General features: G+C 41.9%; 1 protein-coding gene across 1 annotated transcript in view; it reads left to right on the top strand.

Moving 5' to 3' along the window:
* Elf2 (E74 like ETS transcription factor 2) overlaps window positions 1-25,069 on the top strand; it is an 85,440-nt gene that overhangs the window by 21,246 nt on the left and 39,125 nt on the right. The window contains exon 4 of the mRNA XM_051157118.1: window positions 12,246-12,411. Within this exon, the coding sequence (XP_051013075.1) occupies window positions 12,246-12,411 (166 nt within the window). The remainder of the gene's footprint in view (window positions 1-12,245; window positions 12,412-25,069) is intronic.

Genomic DNA, 25,069 nt, shown 5'->3' with positions numbered 1-25,069 from the left:
ACGCTAAAGAAGCTGTGGAATTATAGTTAAAATTTACTCTGAAAAAAGTAAAAAAATAGATCTTAAAATTTGATTCAGGGCCTAGGATTGTAGGTGTTTTGCCTATACAGGACCCTGGGCTAGATCCTGGTATTACTTACTCCCTGCTGTTCACTGAGAAGCTGATCCATACATAATTGCTCACTAAAATACTCCTAAGACAAAAACAAAAACAAAACAAACAAACAAAAACCTGCACAATACTCCTGAGACAAGATAGCGTGTGGAATGCATTATCTACTACTGCAACATTTACACAAACCATAGGAAACTTTGAGCACTGAGATGTGCACCACCTGAAGAGTTTGCCAAATGAGACTAAAGACTGTCTAGTTACTTCAGAAGTAAAGCATCAGAGAGTCTGAAATCAGCAGTGAGAACCACTTTGAGAAGTACAGAGGAAAAAAAGTAAGGAAATAGAACGGTCAGAAAAACTGTTCACCTACTGAGGTGCTAGCCGAGGCTGTTGCAGGGTGGCGGCATGCTAGGTTGTGTGGTGTTTTTGAGCTGGTGTTTCTGTGTGTGCTGCAGGGTAGCCCTGCGTCCCTGCCGAGTGCCGGGAGTGGAGGTGAGCACGCCATGCCTGGCATCTTGCCTACTCACTTGTATATACACCGAGCCTCAGAATAAGTGGAGCAGAGAGTAACAGAAAAAAAGACGTGAAAAAAGTAACAACCATAGATTTGGTTTGATAAATAAACCTATAGATTGATTAATATTAAATACTACGTAAGATAAACCAGACTTAGATAGCAAGGACATTATAATAAAATTGCTCAAAGCCAAATTCAGAGATTTTTGAAAAAGGATTTATTTATTTGCTCTTGTTTTTCTCTTCCTTTCTTGTTCTCTTACCTCTCTTCTCTCTTCCTCTGTCTCCCTTTTCCTTCTCCCCCATACTTATATAATAAACTTCATAACAAAAAAGATTTATTTATTATTATCATAGTTTTCTGCTTGCATATACACCTGCACACCAGAAGAGGGCACCAGATCTCATTATAGGTGGTTGTGAGCCACTGTGTGGTTGCTGGGAATTGAACTCAGGACCTTTGGAAGAGCAAGCAGTATCTTAATCTCTGTGTCAACTCTCTAGCCCCAGAGAAAGACTCTCACCCTCAGTCAGACAAAACCAAGACAAGTGCCGCAGATACTTGAGTAGAAACCTTCCAGGTCAGAGGGCAACACTACCTTCAGAATGCTGGGCAGCGCTCAGGGCTAGAGCACTGGCTGAAGATGACCTGGAGACAGTTCCGAGCTCCTGTGTGGTGGCTCAAAAACATCCATACTACAGTTCACAGGGTCTAGTGCCTTCTTCTGTCATCCAGGATACGAGAAACATATGTTCACACACATACATGCAGGCAAACCCACATATACATAAAGTCAAAATTTAAAGACAGTGCTGAGAGGGTAAAACTGCCATCCCACAGTTATGTGCCTTGTAAAAATAAGTAGCTGGGCTACTGGGTGGGCTAAGCTAGTCACCAAGCCCCATGAAGTGGGTTCAATTCTTGGGACCCTATAGAGTGGAAGAAAAGAGCCAACTCCTGCAAATTGCATTATGACCTCTACATAAGCACCCATAAATGTATATATACACACACAATAATAACAGCAGCAACAACAACAACAACAACAACCAAAATTTAAAATGAATTTTTCCCCAGACAAAGGCCAAGAAAATTGACTACAAATATGCTTGAACTATAAAAAGCATTACAAATGAAATTTTTAGGCAGAAAGTTAATGATTCCATTTGGCATCTTGGTTCTACGCAAAGTGAAAAGGCCTGGGAAATGGTTACTGTGTGGAGAACACAGTTTTGTTTGTTTGTTTTTTTTTTAGGGTAAAGGTTATTTTAAATAACATGTGATCTTTGCGATGTAGCTCTCAGTGTATTTAGATGTAAAAAAATTTTTTTGAGACAGGGACTTCCTACATATCCCTGTTGGCTGGCCTCGAGCTATGTAGACTAGGATAGCCTTGAACTCACAGACATCATCCTGCCTCTGCCTCCAGAGTGCTGGGATTAACGATGTTGTTACCACATCCAGCATGTAAAATTATTTTAAAAATTATTCAGCAGAAATTTTTGTGCACTTTATAATGTGAAGTAAATGCAGGACAGCAGAGTAAAGAATCTAAGTAGAGAATTAGAATAATGCTGTTATGAAATCCTTACATTAAACATAGACCCACATATTACATATTGACACATTAAAAAGCATGCTGTATAGGGGCTGGAGAGATAGCTCACGGGTTAAGAGCACTGACCAGAGGTCCTGAGTTCAATTCCCAGCAACCACATGATGGCTCACAACCATTTATAATGTGGTCTAATGCCCTCTTCTGGCCTGCAGGTGTACATGTAGACAGAGTACTGTATACAAAGTAATAAATAAATCTTTTTTAAGAAGACAGAGAAACACACATAAAAATAAAAATTAACAAAGCATGTTGTAAAATATAAAGCAATCACTAAGATATTAAGGAAAAACAAGTAATAGATAAGCTGGAGCTGAAAATATCCAGGAAAATGAACAAAGAACAACATGATAAACTTAAACCTATTGATATTAAATGTGCCACACACACACACAAAATAATAAATAAATAAATAAACATGTAAAAAAAAAAAACTTATGGATGATACATGGCAGTAATCACACCCTTTGGGAAGTTGAGGCAACATAGCGTGACTCTGTGCCACAAATCCAAAGCCCTCTGTTGCTCAAGTAGTTCCATTAAGAAAGTGTAAAGCGGCTGGAGAGATGGCTCAGAGGTCAAGAGCACTGCCTGCTCTTCCCAAAGGTCCTGAGTTCAATTCCCAGCAATCACATAGTGGCTCACAACCATCTATAATGAGATCTGGTGTCCTCTTCTGGCCTGCAGGTGTTACATGCAAGCAAAACACTGTATATTTAATAAATAAATAAAGTCTTTAAAAAAAAAAGTATAAAGCAAAGGCCGGGCATGGTGGCACAGATACAAGGAGTCAAATGCTTACAAACGAAGGAGAGGCTGTGCTGGTGGCGCACACCTTCAATCCCAGCACTCAGGAGCCATAGGCAGGTGGATCTCTGAGTTCAAGGACAGCTTGGTTTATAGGATGAGTTCCAGGACAGCCAGAGAAACCCTGTCTTGGAAAACCAAACAAACGAAAAAACAAAACAAATGAAAAGAAGAGAGAAGAGGAGAAAATGTGAAAATAACTAAGATGTACTCCAGGGAAATGATTTTGCAAGATACATTGAGAGGCTAGAAGCAGAATTTAGTACTTAATAGATATACATGTGGAAAATAAGGACTATCTATTAAAACATATACACATACATGCTTTATATATACACATACATATCTAAGGATAAAAAGAAAATTGCAAGATTGAGTTTATGTTTCTTTAAAGGATTTATTCCTTATTATCTCTTGTACATATTATTTGTGTTTGGCTCCTTTGTGAATATCCAGTTTAAGTTGATTAGTGTATTCTTTTGTTTGTACTCAATTATATATCTTTATGGCCTGATTAAGTGCTATTAGATATCTCAGTTTCCTACATTGTTTAGTTAGCACTGTTCTTAGTATGCATTCACGTCGCTTTGCATACATGTAGCTGTTGCATATGTGGCTAGTGTGGTAAACCATGTTTTTCCCCTTATCTTGAAAAACGAAAAACCAAGGGAAAAAAAAAGAACACTTATAACACATATATTGACAAAAGGACTGTATCATCCATTTTCAGTGACTACAATGAAATATGTGAATCTACGTACTTTACATACTGAAGCGTTTATTTGTCTCACAGTTCTGGAGGCTCAGGGGCATAGTACTTTAGCGCTGCTGAAGGCATCAGAATGCATGATGTCATAATCATCAAGGAACGAGAGGTCACCTAGCAAGATAGGAACACACTGTGGCCAGGGAGGGCAAGGCTCATTTATAATTATCACTGTTACACAGAAGTACTTCACTGCTTTCCTTTTTTGGTTTATTTGTTTTATTTTTTGATACATGTTTTCTCTGTGTAGCCCTGGCTTTCCTAGCACTCACTCTGTAGACCAGGCTGCCCTCAAACTCAGAGGTCCACCTGCTTCTGCCTCCCAAGTGCTGGGATTACAGGTGTGTACCACCACCTGGCCAAGAGTGGCACTATTAATGATATGAAAACATTTTAATAGACTTCACTGCCATGCACACTGTCTTACTCTTTTAAAAAATTTAAAAAAAGATTTAGTATGTTTACAACGTTCTGCCTGCATGTACACCTGCACACCAGAAGAGGGCACAGGATCTCATTATAGATGGTTGTGAGCCACCATGTAGTTGCTGGGAATTGAACTTAGCATTTTTGGAAGAGCAAGCAGTGTCTTAATCTCTGAGCCATCTCTCAACACCACCCCCTTCTTCTTTTTTAAAAGATTTATTTATTTATTTTTATGTATACAGTGCTCTGCCTGCATGCACACCTGTAGGCCAGAAGAGGGCATCAGATTACATTATAGATGGTTGTGAGCCACCATGTGGTTTCTGGGACTTGAACTCAGGATCTTTGGAAGAACAACTAGTGCTCTTAACCTCTGAGCCATCTCTCCAGCCCTGTCTTCCTCTTTTTAAATGCTTAAAAGTGCAAAAAGAAGACCAAGTACTTGCTTCCTAGAGGCTTCCAGAAGTTTCTGGTCCATAGCGGAGCTGGAAGTGCTGCTGATGTACAACAATCTTATTGTGCTGAGATCGCTTATAATGTTTCCTCCTAGAACCAAAAGCCATTGTAGAAAGAGCAGCACAGCTGGCCATCAGAGTCACCAATGCCAGCACCAGGCTGTGTAGCGGGGAATATGAGGAAATGGCTTGTATGCATGCTTTATTTGTGTTTAAATAAAATAACAAAAACTGAAAAAAAGGTGTCCTTTATAATAGCTTGGAAATGTTTTAAAAGTAAAATTGGATAAATTCATAAAAGTATAACACATCCACAAAGAATTACATAATTGGGGGCTGGAGAGATGGCTCAGAGGTTAAAAGCACTGTCTGTTCTTCCAAAGGTCCTGAGTTCAATTCCCAGCAACCACATGATGACTCACAACCATCTATAATGAGATCTGGTGCCCTCTTCTGCCATGCATGTGGGCAGAATATTATATAAATAATAAGCCTTTTTAAAATGATATAATTTATAGCTAAGAAAATATAAAACACCTAACAAAAAATTAAAATGTCTCAAAGATTAGAATACCATTATTGGTAACAATTTCAATTCTGCAATTGACTTAATGAAAAACAAGTTTAAATTTTATTTTGTTCACTGTCTTCCTCTTAATGTTGCCACACTGAGGACGAAGCTTCCATTCCTCAGTCCTATGGAGGATACACTTATATCTTATTGAGGCCAAAGACACCTTCAGAGTATAAAAAGCAGTAGAATGAAGGTGTCCTATTAAAATAGGAAGGAGAGGGGTTGGAGAGATGGCTCCGTGGTCCGGAAGGCTTGCTGTGTACTCACATGGACTGGCATTCAGATTCCAGCACCCACTTACCATGTCTAGCACATATGCCTGTAACCCAGTTCTGAGGCGGGTGGAGGTGGGAGGCTCACTGCAGCTTGCTGGCTTCCGGACTAGCTGAGAAAACACGAGTTCCAGGTTCAGGGAATGATGCTGGCCTATGTATGTGAACACATAAGAAAAAACAAAGAGAGGGTTTTAATAATTGTATGAATGGCCGATAAACAAAAAATAAAATATAACAAAAGTGCAGCATTTTAGCTATCAAAGAAATGCAAATTAGGGCAGGAGAGATGGCTCAGTGGTTAAGAACACTTAACTGCACTTCCAGAGATCCTGAGTTCAATTCCCAGCAACTACTTGGGGGCTCATAACAGTCTATAATGGGATCTGATTGCTGTGCATGAAGACAGAACACTCATATAAGAGATACTTGAATAAAAAAGTCTTTTAAAAAGGATGCAAATTAAAATGACAAAGATCCTGCCGCACACTTGGAATGGTGCTTACCGTAGAGTGGTGCCACATGCTGGAAAGGATGAGCACTTGGAATGCTATTACATTTCTCATGGGAATGTCATAAGAAGATTATTGTCTTGTTTGGCAGACTCTTACCTTATATATTGAGGCAGGGTGTCTCACCTGAGCATAGAGTTTTGCTAGCTCAGCTAGACCAGCTATCTAGCTTGTCCCAGGATCCCGTCTGCCTTCCGAACACTAGAGTTACAGGTAGGTCACCGAGTGGATGCTGGGGATCCAAGCTTTGATCCTTATGCTTGTGGGTAAAGACTGAGCCAGAACATATATGGACACCAACACAAAAAGTTATACACACACACACATACACACGCACGCGTGCATGTGCTAAATGTAGTAAAAAAAATTGAGGAAAAGCTTGAGATACAGGGCCAGAGACATGGAGGTAACCGGTTGATGGTTACCTGGATCTGTGTGCGAGTGCAGTGGATTGCCGATGGGTGTGCAAGGGAAGTGATCTGTGTGTGAGCAGGGTAGAGTGTGCATGAGGGACAGGGGAAGTTGTTTGAATGTTCTGTTGTTTGTTGTGGTTACAGAGCTGCCTGTGTTTATAAAATTCCAAGGACTGCATATTAAAGCGAGTGTATTACCCTCACGAAGCCCACCAGAAACAAGTACGAAAACAAAACTCTTATCCACGGCCAGGCTTAGTGCTGCTGTTGCGCCCCTTTACTTCCAGCGCTTGGGAGGCAGAGGCACGTGGATGACTTGAGTTTGAAGCCAGCCTGTTTCACAAGGCGAGTTTCAGGCCAGCCAAGTTACCCAAATGTAATGCACTGCCATGTCTGTCTGTTTCACTTTGCTAAGACTCATGAAGGTACTCCCGCTTCATACCGAGAAAGAAAAAATGGGGAGCTCTAAGCAGTTCTTGCACATTCTTTGATTCCATGTTTTATACCCCGAAAGTCCAGTGATAAGCGTACTAAGGTGAATACAAGTCCAGGGGTGAGGGTTATAAGATGAATACCGGTAGGCATTTAAAAGTGTTTGCTTTTGTGGGTTTCCAACTCCAGGGTAGCGTAGTGACAAAGTGTCTAAAACTCTTTCTGGGTAAACATTGTTGTCTTGCAGCTTTAAGTCTCCTGGAATGGAAGTTTTTGAGGGCATCCTTAGAACTTACAGTTCAGCTGCCTGGGAAGAAAGCTCAGGGCTAGAATGCTTGAAGGACCTTGTGGAGTCTTCTGGCTTCAGGTGCAGTGGAGACCCTGTCTCCGGAGATGAAGAGGTTGGGGCTGGACATGGGAGTCAGTGCATGAGGTATTGGCACGGGAGCTTGAGACCCTGGATTTGAATCCTCAGATCCCACATAGAGCCGGCACAATGTAATGAGTCTAATCCTGTTTCTGTGGTGAAATTGGAGCTCTCAACAACGGAAGACCCTGCCTCAAACAAGGTGGAGACGGGGACCAGTACCCAGAGTTGTCCTCTGACCTCCCATGTGTGACTGTGGCATGTATGTGCATACACAGAAACACAAACACAAATTAGGTGAAGATGGGTAAAGATACCCAGTGTGGACTTTTGGCCTCCACATACAAGTACACATATAAATCTGTGCATGTGTATGTGTGTGCACATACTGTGCATATACGTGTATCTGCGCATCTACATAAACCTGTGCATGTACATGAGGCCCCGTCCCCCGTCCAGGAAAGCCAGTTAGGCGTCAATGTTAAATAAGCAACATTTCCCCAAGTACTGTGTGGGTTGTTCTTATATGTATAACTGCATTTCATCATAATTGGATATCCTGTGTATTTCTTTGCTAAATCTAGCAACCGTAGCCTACAGAGAATTACGTCAGTTGTATCAAGACCCTCTGAGTTTGAGTTTCACCTATTTTAATGTGTACATTAGTGACTTGAGTAAAATACTCAGATAAGAAGATAATGCATGGTTAATTGGTTTTTGTTTTTGTTTTTTTGGTTTTCTTAGACAAGATTTCTCTGTGTAGCCTTGGCTGTCCTAGACTTGCTTTGTAGACCAGGCTGACCTCGAACTCACAGTGACCCGCCTGCCTCTGCCTCCTGAGTGCTGGGATTAAATGCGTGCGCCACCACGCCCGGCTAATACTTGGTTAATTGTTAGTCTTCCTCATCTTCCTTCCTTGAGTGATCTCTCCCTAAACAGGAGACAGCCAGCTCTACTGCTTATCTGCTGCAGCACCTTTGCTCTCCATCATTCGGCAGCTTATAGTGGCTAGCTGGAGGACTAGCTGGAGGACGGGGCTGGTAGCTGCCGTCAGCAACGAGGAGAATGCGTGGGCGAAAGTGAAACCGATGCTAGGAACCCAGGAGTGTGCATTTAGCGGTGACCAAGGAGAAGCCAGAGGATAAACCTGAGTAGCAAGGAAAGGTGGAAGGGAAACTGAAAAGAAGGAGATGTTGGTTGATGTTTAGGAGTGCAGACAGAGCTGGTGAGTGGTGGCGCACACCCTTAATTCCAGCTCTTGGAATGGAGAGGCAGGCAGATCTCTGAGTTCAAGGCCAGCCTAGTCTACAGACTACACATAGAGACTCTGTCCCCCCAAAGCAACAACAACAAAAAAGGTGCTGGGGTGTGTGTGTGTGTGTGTGTGTGTGTGAGGGGACTACATATTAGTCTAGCTGCCCTGTCATATGTTGTGCTTGGCTCTGTTAAAGATTTGCTTTCTGTTTGTTTGTTTGAGACACATTTCTCTGTATAGCCCTGGCTGTCCTGGAACTTGCTCTGTAGATATGCTACCTTCAACCTCAAAGATCCACCTGCCTCTGCCTGAGTGCTAGGATCAAAGGTGTGTACCACCACGGAGTTATGTGTTGCTCTGTGTCCACCTGTCTGTCTGTGTGCATGTTTGAGTCTTTTTAAGTACTATTTGTATGAAATGTGAAGTTTCAGAATTGTAATCCAGACATGCTGGAACTCATGTGTAATCCCGGCACTTGATGTATGCAGGCGGTAGGAGTGCTGCAAAGTTAAGGTTGTATTCGAGGGGAACAGTACACTGCCGACATGACTGCTCCATGGGGGAAGGGTTCTATTGTGAATGAGGGGGAGACAGAGAGAGAGAGAGAGAGAGACAGAGAAAGAGACAGAGACACAGAGACAGAGACACAGAGACAGAGACACAGAGACAGAGAGACACAGACAGAAAGAGTGCGCAAGTGCATCCAGAGGTAACTGAAGTGCTACAGAGCAGAGAGAAAAGGAAGGAAGTAAACTGGACTGGCCAGGGACAAGGAAATGGGAGAGCAGGTAAGAGTACAGCTGGGGAAAATAATGGAGATAGCAAGAGAGCGGAGGCTAGCAAGAGGGAGGGAGCTAGCAAGAGACAGAATAGAGCATAGCGAAGGGCGAGGGAGGAAAGAAGAGATAGTAAGTGGCCTGGTAAAGGATAGCTGAGTATGGGGAGGGTGAGTAGCTGTGGGAGGGAAGGGCCCAGAGACCAGCATGTTTGTGAGTGGGGGCTGCAGGAGCCTGGACCCAGGCAAGGGCTTTGATATGCAACCACAGTAGTGGCAAGTTCCTTCTGCTAGAGGAACTGCCCTGGCAGTTTCACAAGTTCCTGAGGAATGCTGGCTGTTGTCTGACCACCAGAAATCCTCTGTAGTCTAGCTTGAGCTCATTTCTAGACATAGGGACTTTCTGAGACATAACAGAGGCCATCGTGGGCCACATAGTTAGTTCATGGCCAGCCTGTGTCCTATAAAAAAAGTTGTATCTGTATAGCCTGGCTGTCGTGGAACTCACTTTGTAGACCAGGCAGGCAAGCCTGGAGCTTCAAGAGACCTGGCTGCCTCTGCCTTCTGAGTGCTGGGATTAAAGGTGTGTCCTAGCACACTGCACTAGAGTATCTTTGTGAGAAGTATAAACAGTAAGGATTTTATGATTAATAATAAGAAAATGATAAGAAGATACCAGATGCCAGATATTAGATTAAATGAGGTTTACTAAATGAGCATGGGCAGAGAAGGAAAGGGGGGAGAGGTACCCCAGAGAGAGACAGAGACAGAGGAGAGAGAGTAAGAGTGGAGAGGAGAGAAGAAGAGGAAGAGGAAGAGAGGGGGGCGAGGCAGGACTGCTCTTTTAGCCCTGGGCAGGGCCACGCCCCCGTGGCAGGTAGGAAATGACGTCACAGGTAGGCAGACTGAAGCAGAATTCTAACAAGGAGCAGTTAAATTTTAGCTTTTTATCTAAAATTTTAATACAAAAACATTTAAGCACTCCTCTCCCCCCATAGTCGAAGAAAGGGATTATTAAATAGCCTAGGTAGGACTGAGAGAGTGGAGCTGGCTAGAATCCTGACTATGGGGAAGACAGTGCCGGCTGAAGATTAGTACCTTGTGTAGACTTCTCATCATTGAGAATTTTTGTGCTGTGACAAGTGTGAAAATTTTTGTTTTCTCTAGGGTGAGTTGGTGGGAAGTTAACAGTATAAAGTCATCTGGTGCTAAATTTGTTCCTAAAATAGGGTATAGTTGGGACCGTGGCATGTATGTACCTGTAGTCTGAGCTACTTGGAGGAAGACTGCTTAGGTTCAGGGGTTCGAGACCAGCCTGGGAAACATATGAGACTGTTCTCCTTAATGGAAAAAAATACTGTAAAATTTCAGAGAACGGAAGTAATTTATAACTCCCTAGTGTAGAGCCAGGGTTTGGTCAGCATAAGTTCATGCAGGTTGCTGTCTAGTTTCTGGTAATAGAGAACTTGGGGCTTGTGTTGGCCCGTGTTTCCCAGCACCGTTAGGGGATGTCACTGTGGCTGTACGGCTCAGATGGAAGTGCACACGGCACAGTGTAGTTTACCCAGCTGTGGGGCGTTGTTTTCTCTCTGTACCCCCTTTCTCTATTTATGAGTTCTTTTAAAAAGCTGGACTCAATATCTTTGTCCTATTTCAAATAGAAAATTGTTATTTAAGGAAAGAATATTTCCTTAAAAATTTTTATAGTATATTTTGCAAAATAAATTTTTGGTGAAGTGTTTTATTGACAATGAAACAAATATATACTTTTTTGTTTTGTTTTGTTTTTTTCAAGACAGGTTTTCTCTTGCAGCCCTGGCTGTCTTGAACTCACTTTGTAGACTAGGCTGGTGTCAAACTCACGGAGATCTGCCTGCCTCTGCCTCCCGAGTGCTGGGATTAAAAGTGTGCACCACCACCTCCTGGCCCCAATATATACATATTTTAAAAATAACTTAGCAAGTATGAGGCAGTATCATCATGTGTTCAATGCCAGCTTGAGCTGTATAGTAAGCAAGACCCTAGCTCAAAAACAGTACAGAAATCCCAAACAGTTCAGACACTAGTAAAATCCCAGGAAACTGCCACCAGCAAGAATACATAGTAAAGCACAGCACATATCATTCAGGTTGAGATGGAATAATTGCCAGTGTTTGTTTGTTTGTTTATTTGGAGATTGGGCCTCATTTCTCTGTGTAGCCCTGACTATCCTAGAACTCATTCTGAAGACCAGGCTGGCCTTGAACTCAATCCACCCGCTTCTGCCTCCCGAGTGCTGGGATTACAGATATGCACCATCATGGCTTGTTTGCTTTGTTGTTGTTGTTTGCTTTTTTAATGGCCTAAGGCTGTGAGTTTGGTCTGGGAATTATAATAGAACAAAAGGAAAGCTTCTTCTCTGAAACATTTTATACTTAGACTGTGCCAGCCCATCTCATACCCGTCCACACACCTGTCATTCTTCTCAGGGTTTGTTGCTCTTTGTGTTTGTTGCAGTAGCTTCCTTAGTGTAAGATGTACAACGGAAGTCTCTTACCTTTGCTTTAGTGGCCTTTTATAACAAAGTGAAGTATGCATGCTTTGAATTTACCTCTTAACCCAAAAGCCCTGATTATTTCTTTGTCTCTTTTAATTAATTTATTGTTACTGTTTTTGTTTTCAGTTTTTTTTTTCGAGACAGGGTTTCTCTGTGTAGCCTTACCTGTTCTGGACCAGGCTGGCCTCGAACTCACAGTGATGGGATTAAAGGCGTGTGCCACCATGCCCGGCTTCATTTGTCTCTTAAGACTTGAAAGATTATCGCAGCTAGACACTCCATTTCTTTGTTTTCTACATCTGTATATACAACTCAGGAAACTCACTGTGTGCACTGAATGAGATTGTGCGAACTAAGTCCAGAATTTTTCAACAAAAGCTTGATTGTTTTTTGAATTTGCTTTTGTAGGGAGGTGACGAGGTCCCTGAATACCCAGCAGTGATTGTGGAGCCAGTCCCCAGTGCAAGAGTAGAGCAGGGCTATGCTGCCCAGGTCCTGGTGTATGGCGATGAGACCTACATGATGCAGGATGTGGCAGAAGAGCAAGAAGTTGAGACCGAGAATTCGGAAACAGGTAGATGTCTCAAAAAGTGTTTGTTACCTACAACTTTCATATCTAAGCAAATTATTTGTTTTGTGTGTAAAGGTGTTTTACCTGCTTGTATGTCTGCACCGTGTATGTGCAGTGCCCGCGGCAGCTAAAAGAGGGCATGGGGTCCCTTGGAGCTGGAGTTACAGATGGTTATATATCACCATGTGGGTGCTGGGAACCCAACCCAGGTCCTCTGGAGGAGCAGCCAGTGCTCTTAACTGCCGAGCCATCTCTTCTGCCCCATGACTCATTTTGTAAGCTTCAGTATTGCTGTTGTTGGGGAATCTTATACTGAAGAACCTATTTTAAAATGCTGCTTAGCTTAGTTCGGATATTGGTATAAAAATCTTTGTTTAAGAGAGTTTATATAAATAGCGTCCTATGTTATAAATCTTTGATATATAATAGCCTTAGAAGTTGTTTTGTTATTTTTTCTGGAACTACAAATACTCACTAGTTATTACTTATAAAAATCAGTAGGTTATTCAGTGATATTTTCTAATTAAAAAAAAAAGTATAGTATTCTCCCTTTGTAACAGGCTGTGCCCATCTTTGAATCAGCATTGCTGGAGCAGGATCATTTTTTCCTTTCAATTTGAAGCATCTTTGCTGTCAAATCCCTCTTCCTTTTCTGTCTTCTTAGACATCCCGGTGTTTCCATCAGTTTGTATTTCATTAGCTGTGTGTGTTTGGGATTAGTGTGTGAAATACTTACAGAAATCTTTTTGTTTTTGTTATGACCATGAAGAAAATTTTTACATCGTAATAAATAAAAATGATCATAATCTGTTAATGGTTTGAAAAAATTGTTATTATTGGTTTGCAATTCTAGTGAATTTTCTTTAGTGTGTGTGCACGCGTGCGTGCGTGCATGCGTGTGTTTTCAGAGGACAATTTGTGGAAATCAGTTCTTTCTTTCTATTATGTGAGCCTCAGGGAATCTCAGTTGTTCATCAGTGCTTTTGCATATTTTGACATCTCACTGGCTGGAAATTCTCAAATATTTAGACGAGCAAACTCTCCCCACTTAGTTTTGAGTGTCTGGTGTCTTTTGGTTCTTTGGTGCCCTACAGCGCCCTCTAAGTACTGCTGGCTTCTAGGCTCAAGGTGTTCTCTGATTTCTTCTTTTGTTGAGCGTAGAGATTAGGAGTTGCCTTGTTTTTCCAAGCTATGATGATGCCTGGTGCCTGGAATGGTGCCTTACTCTAGGGGATTCTAGGAGATAACACGTTTCTTTTCTTTTTCTTTCTTTCTTTTCTTTTTTTTGCTTTTGGTTTTTGTGAGACAGGGTTTCTCTCTGTAATTCTGGGTGTCCCTGGACTTACTTTGCATACCAAACTGGTTTTGAACTCATGAAGATCCACCTGCCTCTGCCTCCTGAGTTCTGGGATTAAAGGTATATGCCACCACGCCTGGATGAGATGACATGTTTCTTTTGCAGACTTTCACAGGCTGAAAGTAGAAGTGTAGGCTCAGGAACAATTGTTATTATTAATTAATATTTAATTTTATGGGTAGGGTATTTTGCCTGCGTGTACGTTTGTGCACCACATGTGTGCCTGGTGCTAGAAGTCTGCACTGGATGCCCACATTACAAGTAGTTGTGACCTGCAATGTGTTTGAGTTATTTTTATAAAACTGTGGTTGTTTCCCTTACCTTCTCTCCTAACCTGGCTATCATACAAATACTTGAGACGCTTTTATATTTGTTTATAAAGCTTTACAACACAGTCTTACAGTTTAAGTCTGTTCTTAACTGTTTATGTTATCCTGACTCCATCTTTGCCAAAATCTCCAAGTTACTTGCTTTTTAGTTCATTTTTTTGCTCCAGCTGAATCTTCTCCAACTGTCCTGTGCCTCTCTTGGCCCTCTACCAGTGGCAGAGTTCCCAGCTCCTACTTCCTCCTCTAGCTCCTCCTCCCCTGGCTGGCAGGAAGTCCAGCCCTATTCTCTTCCCTGCTTAGCGATTGACATAAGCTGTTTTATTGGCATACCAGGGAACAATTGGAGAGCAGAGTTTACACAACATTGAGACAGAAATCAGAATTTAAGCTACACAGTAATCTTATGCCTACAGCTATGTGAGTGTTGGCATTTGAACTTGGATCTTTGTGGAAGAGCAGGCAGAACGCTAAGTCATTTCTTAGATCTGAATTTTCCTCAAATGATTGATTGTGGCATAAAGCTAAAAGTGAAAAAAATGAAAACAACAGTGAAGCATTTGTGTAAGCAGACACATTAGGGTATTTAGTGCATTACAATGCCAGAGCATGTTGAGAAATGATATTGTATAATTAATAAATTCCTCATTAAATTAATTCATTTAAAATTAATTTTGAATAAGAAATGAATGTGACCCAGTTAAGGACTCCTGGGGGCCATGGTTCCATTTGCAGGGTAGATGTTAGTGATTGTGATGTGGGTGTGGGGTGGGGAAAGGAGGTTGCAGCTGGGCATGGCGCACACGTGTAACCTGGCTTCCTTAGAGTTCAAGATTCCAAGATTGTGGATTTAAGGCCAGCGGCCCCACAAGGAGAAAAACCAGTTGCTTTTGTAATTATTTTGGCAAGCTGTTTTTTGTTTATGTTTTGGTTTTTGAGACAGGGTTTCTCTGTGTAGCCTTCGCTGTCCTGGAACTCTCTCTGTAGACCAGGCTGCCCTCATGAGAACCACCTGCCTCTGCCTCCTGAGTGCTGGGATTACAGGCCTCAGCCACTATACCCAGCTAGATTAATTTTTCTTAAACAGTGAAAGGAAATGTTAGCCAGATCACTTCCATTACTCTAAAGTGGTAAAAGTTCCTCAGAGCTTCATTTTGTTTAGTTGAATTCTTTTTTTTTTAAAGCTTTATTATGTATACAGTGTTTTGCCTGTATGTCCACCTGCACACCAGAAGAGGCCACTAGATCTCATTATAGATGGTTATGAACTACCATGTGGTTGTTGGGAATTGAACCCAGGACCTCTAGAAGAGCGGGCAGTGCTCTTAACGCCAAGTTGCATTCTTGATCATATTTTAATGATTTTACAAGGATTATTAATAGCCATAGGTTAGTTTTTGTTTATGTACCCACCATGCCCTCCAAATAGTTTTTTATATCAGCACATCTGAGCTTGATTTTGTTTGTTTGTTTGTTTGTTTCTTTCTTTTTTTTTTTTTTTTTTTTTTTTTTTTTTTTTTTTTTTTTGGTTTTTTGAATAGGGTTTCTCTGTGTAGCCTTGGCTGTCCTGGATTCACTTTGTAGACCAGGCTGGCCTCGAACTCAACAGCAATCCGCCTGCCTCTGCCTCCTGAGTGTTGGGATTAAAGGTGTGCGCCACTACGTACGGCGATTTTGTTTCTCTTTAAAAGAACTATACACTTTATTGCATATGCTCCTGAGCAAACATATGCAGATGGATTATGCATATGCACGGCTGAGCTGTGGTTTTAATTGGTAATGGATTAGGATGGGATGGTCATTTTTTGTGGTATTAAAAGTTTATAGCTAAAATTCTGAACATATAGATATTTAAAGAAATGTACTGAGAGGAAAAGGAAAGGAATACAAGGTCTCAGTTTGTATTTGGTGAGTTGAGAGGATTAAGTACATAGAAGAAGGGCTGGTGAGATGGTCCAGTGGGTAGTGGGGCTGGTCTTGCTAGCCTGCTGACTTGTTTGATCCCCAGGACCTGTGTTGAGTTGGAAGGAAAGAACTGGCTCCACACAGTTGTTCTCTGACGTCCAGATGTGCACCGTGGCACGTGAGTGCATGCACACACACATCTGCACACATATGATTGAGAAAGCATATAGAATAAGATTTCCTTGTAAAATTTTAAGAAGTATTTCCTGGAATACTTTTAAACTATAGTGTTCTCCCTCCCTCCCCCTCCCTCCCTCTCCCTCCCTCTCCCTCTCTCTACCTCCCTCTCCTTCTTCCTCTCTCTTTCCCTCTCTCTCTCTCTCTCTTTCCCTCTCTCTCTCTCTCTCTCTCTCTCTCTCTGTGTGTTTTGTTTTTTGAGACAGTGTTTTTGTGTAGCCCTGGCTATTCTGGAACTCAATATGGCCTCCAGGTCACAGAAACAGGACTGCCTCTGCCTCCCAAGTGCTGGGATTAAAGGCGTGCGCCAGAACACCTGGCTTATGATTCATATTTTATCAGGCTAAAGTAATAGTTAATTTAACTTGTTCTATCAGCTCTGGTGCTCACATTGAAGTTTGTTTTTTTTTTTTTTTTTTTTTTCTTACTCTGTACCCAAACATGCCTGTGCCAAAAATCCTATCCTCTTTTTGAAGCAGGGCGGGGCTAGGTTTCTAGTTTCCGTTACCTTGTGTGTGAGGGAACTCTCATTTTTATAGTAATTATGGTCTATTTCACTTATCTTTCTTTTAGTAGTCTCCATTTTCCTCTCAGAACTTAGGGGTGACACTAACGTCCTCTTATATGTTGTAGGAAAAACTGAGTACTATAAAACTTTTAAAAGAGATGTAGTCATCTAATCCCATAACGAATGGCTGTGTGGATGCCTAAGATCAGTGATCATAAGATTTTCTAGGAGCAGCAATAGACTGTGGAGGGTAAGCTTGTCTTTGTGGGTCGGAAATAACTCACAGAGCTGCCACACTTCCCTGCACTGGTGTGCTGACAGGGATGCGATGAGAGGGAGGTGTTTATTAGACTCTCTACAGGGATTTGACAATATAGATTTGTTGTTGTTTTTGAGACAGGGTTTCTCTTGTAGTCCTGGCTGTCCTGAGCTCTCTTTTGTACGCCAGGCTGGTGACAAAATAGTTTTTAATGTTCACCTTAAAATATATGATGATATGAAATCAGTCTGGTTGGCTGTCAGGAGTTAGAAATTAAGCAGATTAAACTGCAAGACTTAGAGGCTCTTAGGGAGGAAGTGGTACCGTGGACCTCACATCTCTGTATGTAGAACAGATTCTGCGTACAGGTTGGGGTGTGGCCTAGTGGTAAAGTGCTTACCTGGCGTGCGCAAGGCCCTATGTTCAATCTCAGTTACAGAAATGAACAAACAAATACAACTTAAACAGAAATTATTGGGGCAAGAGGCAGGAAAGCCGGCAGTTGTTAAGGGTGCCTTGAGAAATATTAAAAGAGTGGCTGTAGGAACTGAGGGCTACATTACATCATCCCATGTCAAATCTAACCTGACATTACAGACCAAGGGGAAGGAAGGTTAGTTTCCATTCTTGGCTCCTGGGCTCAGGGGAGGGACCGGTTACTCAACTACTCAAATGCGAAGGAATTGCCCTGGAGAAAGGGTCACCTCGGGAAAATCTGGGACCTTGGCCAAAGGATGTACCTGGTTGGATGGCAGAGCCATAGTGAAGGAGCCAGGATTACGTGCCCTAGTCTTACTCTTCCCCTTCCCTGGTCCCCTGCCCAGCCTCTCCATTGAGCGGGCCTGGCCGAAGCTGTGTGAGCTCCCTTGAGAGAGCTGGAGGGCAGATGGAAGCTGCCTAGTGTAGCTACAGCCCAGTGACTGAAGGGCAGAGACAGATTTGGGAGTCATCGTTGAAGCTGCGGAAAAGTATTGGAGAACGTCCCTATGGGCGAGGATGTCACAGACTACAGACAGCCGGATAAGAAAATGACAGAGAGTTAAGCAGTTAGTTTTAGAAATGTTTGTATTTTGAGAACATGAAGAATTATAAAAGCAAATATGACGAAGCATTCTGGGTGATGGAGTTTAACTTTTTCTTTTTTAGCCTTTTAAGTATCTTTCTTTGGCAGGAGAGAGTACTGACTTCACTTGGCTAGTTCTGCCTTCTCCATAGCACTCACTTGGCAATGTTTAAACTTTGGAATTTAAGACTGTAAGGATGTCCCAAACAACTCTTCCCTGGACTTCATTAGCAGCTTCTTGTATGCCTCCAGGGTTGACAGGTCTGCTGTGCATTCGGTCAGAACAGTTAACTTTGATTATATCTGTTGTATTTTCCTTTCATTTCCATGTTAAAAAAAGAAAAAAAAAAGTCAAAGAAAACACATACCATCAGCAAGCATTTTTTCTTAGCTCACTGCACTTGTCAGCCAGCCTATAAGTCACTGCTGCACTTGTCAGCCAGCCTACAGCTCACTGCACTTGTCAGCCAGCCTACAGCTCACTGCACTTGTCAGCCAGCTGACAGCCTACTGCACTTGTCAGCCAGCCTACAGCTCCTTGTTTGCTAGACTTCAAAGGCCACTCTTCTTCCAAGATCAGTGGCCCTCAGTCATCCAGAAGTAGGTCCTTCATCACCTGGCCTTACCTTTGGAAAGTCTACCCTCCCAGCTCTTTTCCTTTCTGCCTTTCACAAGGACTTCTCAAAACATACCGAGCTTCCTCGCCTGTTTCCTCGTCTGTCATATACTTAGCACTATCTGTTCTAGTCCCAGGTACCTAAGACTTTGTGTATAGTTCTTATGGCCAACATGAATCACTCTTGACCTTCTATTCTACTATCCAGATTTAGTTACTTTCTTATGTTGTTGGATGTGCCCTGTTCCTTCATAGAGAGGATAAAAGTAAGCTTGAAATTGTGTGTGTGTACGCGTGTCTGTCTGTGTTTGTATGTGTTTCCTTTTTGTTGGACATGTGAAAGGCAGCGAGGGATACAAACCAAATCAATAGAGTTTGCCATTAGTATTTTAGTTAATCAAGAACCATTTCATGCCCAGGTGTGGTAACACATGCCTGAAATCTCAGGAATTGGGAAGCTGAGGCAGGAGCATGGTGAGTGAGTCCAGCTAGGTTGCATGGAGCCAGAATCCAGTTTCAGACAAACAAATGAAGGAAAGAAAGTAAAGGAGAGTGACATATATGTGTTTCTATAAAGTCATCTGGGTGTGGTGGCGCCCACCTTTAATCCCGGCACTTGGGGAGGCAGAGGCAGGAGGATCACAAAGTGAGTCGAGGACAGCCAGGGCTACACAGGGAAACCTTGCCTTGAAAAACAAAACAAAAGTTTATATATAAAAGTCTTCAGGATTTCTTTATTTAATAACCTAATGTTACTCAGAATTTTGAAAGTCATTCAAAAATACCTGAACATAGTCATATATAAAGTATTGTAGCCAGGCATGGTGGTGCATGCCTGTAATCCTAGCACTTGGGAGGCAGAGGCAGGCAGATCTCTGTGAGTTCGAGGCCAGGCCAGTCTACAAAGTGAGTCCAGGACAGCCAGAGATATTACATAGAGAAACCCTGTCTGGAAAACTTAAAAAAAAAAAAATATTGTAGCAAACCTTTAATGTTGTCACATTAGATAATCATAGTTACAGTTGATTTTAATAATTTTGATTATACCTAAGCATTTTTTTTACTATAAAAGTAATATATGATCAATGGAAAAATTGAGAAGTTTTAGAAAGAATAAACAGACTGAAAGTCAGCACTCTTGTGAGACAGATTGATACTTTTGAATATCTAACTAACACAAATTTGCTATTGATGTGTTTTAATCTTTTAAAAATTAATAATATTACTATTTGATATGTCTTATTATGCTGCCCAGGTTGGCCCTAAGCCACAGGCTCAAGCAGACCTTCTGCCTCAGTTTCCCAAGTAGCTGGAGCGATTTGCCTGTGCTACCCTGCTCTTCTGAGCACTGCTTTTTAAAGTTGTGTCATTTTTTGTAGTTGTTCTGAGAATGCATCACAAGAAGACATGTTGATTTCAGTCTCTGTAAGGTTCCTACATCTCTCTCTGAGTAGTCATGGCAGGACTTTACCGTGTATTCCTCCACCAAAGTATAAAAAGTTATCCTTGTACTTAATTACCAAGAAAACCTAAAAAGTCTGTTCTCATGGGCTGGCCCGATGGCTGAGTGGGTGAAAGGCCTTGCCACCACAAGCCTGATGACCTGCATCCCATCCCTGGGCCTCACATGGTGGAGTGAGAGACTAGATTCTTGAAGGTCAGCTCTGACTTCCACACACTTGTACACCCACGTGCAAACGCACAAATATACAACAAATAAAAACATTTAAAACTGTTTCAGCGAGCAACAAGAATTGTATTTAAAATTAGTTGAAAGCTTGAACAGTAAGAATTTGTATGAAATTTAATAAGAAAGTAATGGTTACTTTTTAATAAATGAACATTGAGGTTTATCAGCACAGTTTGAAAAAGTCAGATTTCTTTATTGAGATGTCAGAAGCTGGACTTCTGTCTTGAAGACTCAGGACGAGTCTGTCTGATGAGCTGTGATAACTTCCATATTTGTTATATCATCAGAAACCCTCCCTGTGGCACAAACGGACTCTTTTAATTAGAAAATATTGTTGCCACAGGGAGGTAGAAGATCGACTTGAGGAATTGGGGACCTGAAAAGGAGCCCCAGGCCTAGGATTACCTGAAGGTGAAACAGATTGAGCCAGGAGGAAGACAATGCTGGTAGGTTGGCTTTTAATTTATTAAGAATGTTTGTGGTGTCATGTCTCATTACAGTTATTTCATCTACCTCTATCATATTTTTGTTTAAAGAGTGACAAAGATTCCTCCTTAAGAAGAAATGATAAAGTAGTGTTTTTTTCACCAGAACAGTTTGCTACCCAAGTTGTTACCTTCCTTGCCCTGGTAACTACTCCTGTGGGTAAGTTCCGGGACCGAGGCCCTGATGCTGCGCTCAAGACCTTTTCTCCTTCTCCTCCTCTTGTTTCCTCTCCCAATACAGATGGTTTCTAAATCCTTTAAAAATGGTTTCTTTCAATTGTCTGTTGTCTTGCGGTTGGCCAAACATGAACCTCAAAGTTTGAGGTTTTTTTTCTGTAACTAACTGAATTATAATTGTACAGTGACTAAAATTATCTAGAAGGCATTAATATTTCAATATCTATGTTTCTTTTAACCCGAGAGGCCATCAGTGCTTAAAAACACTACTTTTATACCAGTGGTGGGTGAAGATACTTCCACGTACACACAGTAAGAGATCACCAATTGTAACACACATCCCAATTTCAGAGACCTCAAAATGTGAAAAACTGAATCTTAGAATTAGTGAAATAAGATATTTTTATAATTATGAATCCTTCCCAAATCTCCAATCCCCATTTATGTGGAATTAGACATTAAAAGTATTTAGTTTATGATAAATGGGGGTGAGCTGCAGGGTGGGGCTTATGCATGTTTCAATAGCTTTTAGACTTCTTCACTGTCTTTTAAGACAAGATTCTAAAATCCAAAACATTTGTCGAGAGTGATGGATCACACCTGTAATCCTAGCACTTGTGAGGCTGAAACAGGAGGATCATTAGTTCAAGGCCACCATGAGCTTTGTAGCTAGAGTGTACCTTAAAAACAAAACAGATGGTGGGCCGGGCATGGTGGTGCACGCCTTTAATCCCAGCACTCGGGAGGCAGAGGCAGGTGATCGCTGTGAGTTTGAGGCCAGCCTGGTCTACAAAGTGAGTCCAGGACAGCCAAGGCTGGCTAGCTTCTTCCCTAGTATTTGCAGATATCCTTGGCGTCTACCTTACATTTGCTCTCTTTGCTCGTAACAGATTCTGGCCTGTACACATGGCATGAGTTTCTCATACTGTTTAGGGAGAAGGTTAGGACCCAAGTGTGTTCTCTGTTGATGGTCAGAAGCTTTATTTATTTATTTATTTTTTTTGCCACCTGAAGAATTAGTTTTATTGCTGATTTGGGGTAGCATTTTCTTCCATTATTAAGGTGGTACATTTCTCTGACTATAAATTTCTCAAACTTAAGATTTTTTTTCTTAGAACATTTAAGCCTGGGAAGGTCTTTTTCACTGCTTTCTTTACAAAACAATGCGGACTGTAATTTCTACTTTGAAATTTCTATAACAAATGTAATGTAGTGGGAAAATACACATTTATTATTGGCTAAAATGTTGCAGATAAGCTGGGCATGATGGCACACACCTTTAGCTCCAGCACTTGGGAGGCAGCAGCAGGTGGATCTCTGAGTTTGAGGCCAGCCTGGTGTACAGAGTGAGCCCAGGACAGCCAAGGCTACATATGGAAATCCTATCTCGAATTCCCTCTCCCCCCAAAAACAAAAACAAAAAGTCACAGATATTGTTAAAACACCATCGTTTATGCTGGAATTTAAAACTTAGTCTGGCATGGTTGTGCACACTTTTAATCTCAGCACTCGGGAGGCAGGTGGATCTGTGAGTTCAAGACCAGGCTGGTCTATAAAGCCTGTTCCAGGACATGCAAGGCTATACAGAGAAACTGTGTCTGAAAAATCAATGACAACAAAAGATGTTAAGCTTCACTTAGAAGCCAGTGAAATATCATTTCTAGTTCTCATCCATGTGTTTAATTTTTTAATTACATTTATTTATGTGAGTGTGCACATGCACCCACTATGGCATGTGTGTGGTGGTTACAGGACTCTTCTTCCTGTGTGTAAATCTGGGAGATGAAACCCTGGCTCTCGGGCTTTGTCTTCAGTGTCTTTATCTACCAAGCTGTCTTGCTGGCGTCATTTGTTATTTTAGCTGCCTCTCATAATTTCATCAGGCTCTTTTTCTCTAGATCAGTGTTCTCAGCCTGGGGCTGTGACCCGTTTGGGGGTTCAAATGACCTTTTCACAGAGGTTGCTTAGTACCATAGAAAACATTACAATTCACAGCTAGGTGTGGTGGTGCATGCCTCCTGACCCTGGGGAGACAGAGGTGGGTGGATCGTTGTGAGTCCAAGGCCAGCCTGGTCTACAAAGTGAGTCCAGGACAGCCAAGGCTACCCAGAGAAACCCTGTCTCGAAAAACAAAACAAACAAAAAGCAACAAACAGAAAAAAAAAAAACCAGTCCCCTCAAAACATTATGATTCATTAACATTAGCAAAATTACAGTTATGAAGTAGCAACAAGCATCATTTTATAGTTGGGGGTCATCACAACACGAGGAGCTGCATTAAAGGGTCGAAGCATTAGGAAGGTTGAGAACCACTGCTCTATAGTCGGCCGTATGTCTGTTCTTTTTCTGTAATAACACTAGGAAGAATCTAAAAGTCATTTAGAATGTCCTGTAGGGGTTGGAAAGATGACTAAGCAGCTAAGAGCACTGCTTACCTTTTCAGAGGACCAGTGTTGGATTCCCAGCACCCACATAGTGGCTAACAGCCATTTTTAAATCCAGTTCTAGGCGATACAAAGCTGTATTCTGGCCTCTGTGGGCACTGCACACATTGAATATGGTGTAAAGACATACATGCAGGCAGAATACACATACATATAAAATAATCATTAGAAATTAATAAAAATAAATATTAAAATGTGATATATACTAAGTTTAAACGTGGCATGCATTAATTATACATTTAATGCAGCTTTATGATGCTTGATCCAGGTTTTTTGTCTTACATACATACACACACACACACACAGACACACACACACACAGACACACAGAGACACACACACTTGTAGCGTCAGTTCTTCCACCTTGTGGCTTCCAGGCTCAAACTCTGGCTTGGTAGTGAGCACCTGTATCACTGCCTAAACCATCCCTCTGCCCTCTTTTATTGGTTTTTTTTTTTTTTTTTCAAGACAGGTTTCTCTGTGTAGCCTTGGCTGTTCTGTACCTGCTTTGTAGACCAGGCTGACTCCGATCTCACAAAGATGCGCCTGCCTCTGCCCCTCTGACTGCTGGCATTACAGGCGTGCGCCACTGCACCTGGCTCCCTCTTGTTTTATTTAAAAACACTTTACTCCTGCTGCGTGTCTGTGATATCTGTGTATGAGCACACATGTGCCGTGAAGCAAGCGGGGAAGTCAGAGGAAAGCCTCCAGGAGTCAGTTCTTTCCTGCTGTGGGCTCTGGGAGTCAGACTCAGGGTCGTGTTTGTATGGCAAGTGCTTTTACTGGGTCCCCATTTTCTCCTCCCTCCCCCCACCCACCCTACCCCACCCCTATTCTGTGCAGTACGATTGCACTGAGGGTCTTAGGCTCTAAGCAGGTGCTGTACAGTAAAGCTATAGCACCCCGCTTGCAGCCCTGATTTGCTTTAAGGGGTGAAAAAATAACCCAAAAAACCAACCTCTCAAATCTATTGTGCTAGTTTTTCATGGCATTAGTTTCATTGATTATTATGTTGGTTTGAGTTTTCTTTTATCTGTATGACAAATCGTCTCTTATCACAGTTGCGTTTCCAATCTGAGTGTACATTAGAATTATTTGAAGGGTTTATAAAAACACAGACTTCTGGGATAGAATATTCCTTACCTTTTGTTTTTCCAAATGAGACCTTGTTATATTTGTTACTTAGGCTAGGCTGGTTTCTAACCTCTCAGGTCAAATGATCCTCCTGCCTCAGCCTTCCTAGGACATAGGGCTACAGCTGCTCACCGTCATACCTGGAGGGCATGTTTCTGGTTTCATCGGTCTGTGGTTTGAGTTGACATTTTCACTCTCCTAAGTCTTTTGGTGGTATGAATGTTGTTGGTCACAGGACATTCTTTGATAACTTCCTTGACTGCTAGGAACAGTTACAGGAAAGGAGAGCTGCTGTTGCCCTAAACATCCAGTGGCCACTGTAGTCTCTTATTCTGATATAATTACCACAGTAGTAATGAGGGGTCAGTAAAGATGTTAAAATTCAGGGCTGGATAGATGGCTCAGAGATTAAGAGCACTGACTACTTCTCCAGAGGTCCTGAGTTCAATTCCCAGCAACC

Source organism: Acomys russatus, chromosome 15 (genome assembly GCF_903995435.1).
Source record: "Acomys russatus chromosome 15, mAcoRus1.1, whole genome shotgun sequence".
Classification (NCBI taxonomy): Eukaryota; Metazoa; Chordata; class Mammalia; order Rodentia; family Muridae; genus Acomys; species Acomys russatus.
The sequence above is the reverse complement of the archived record's forward strand: the minus strand, read 5'-3'. Positions and strand labels throughout refer to the sequence as shown.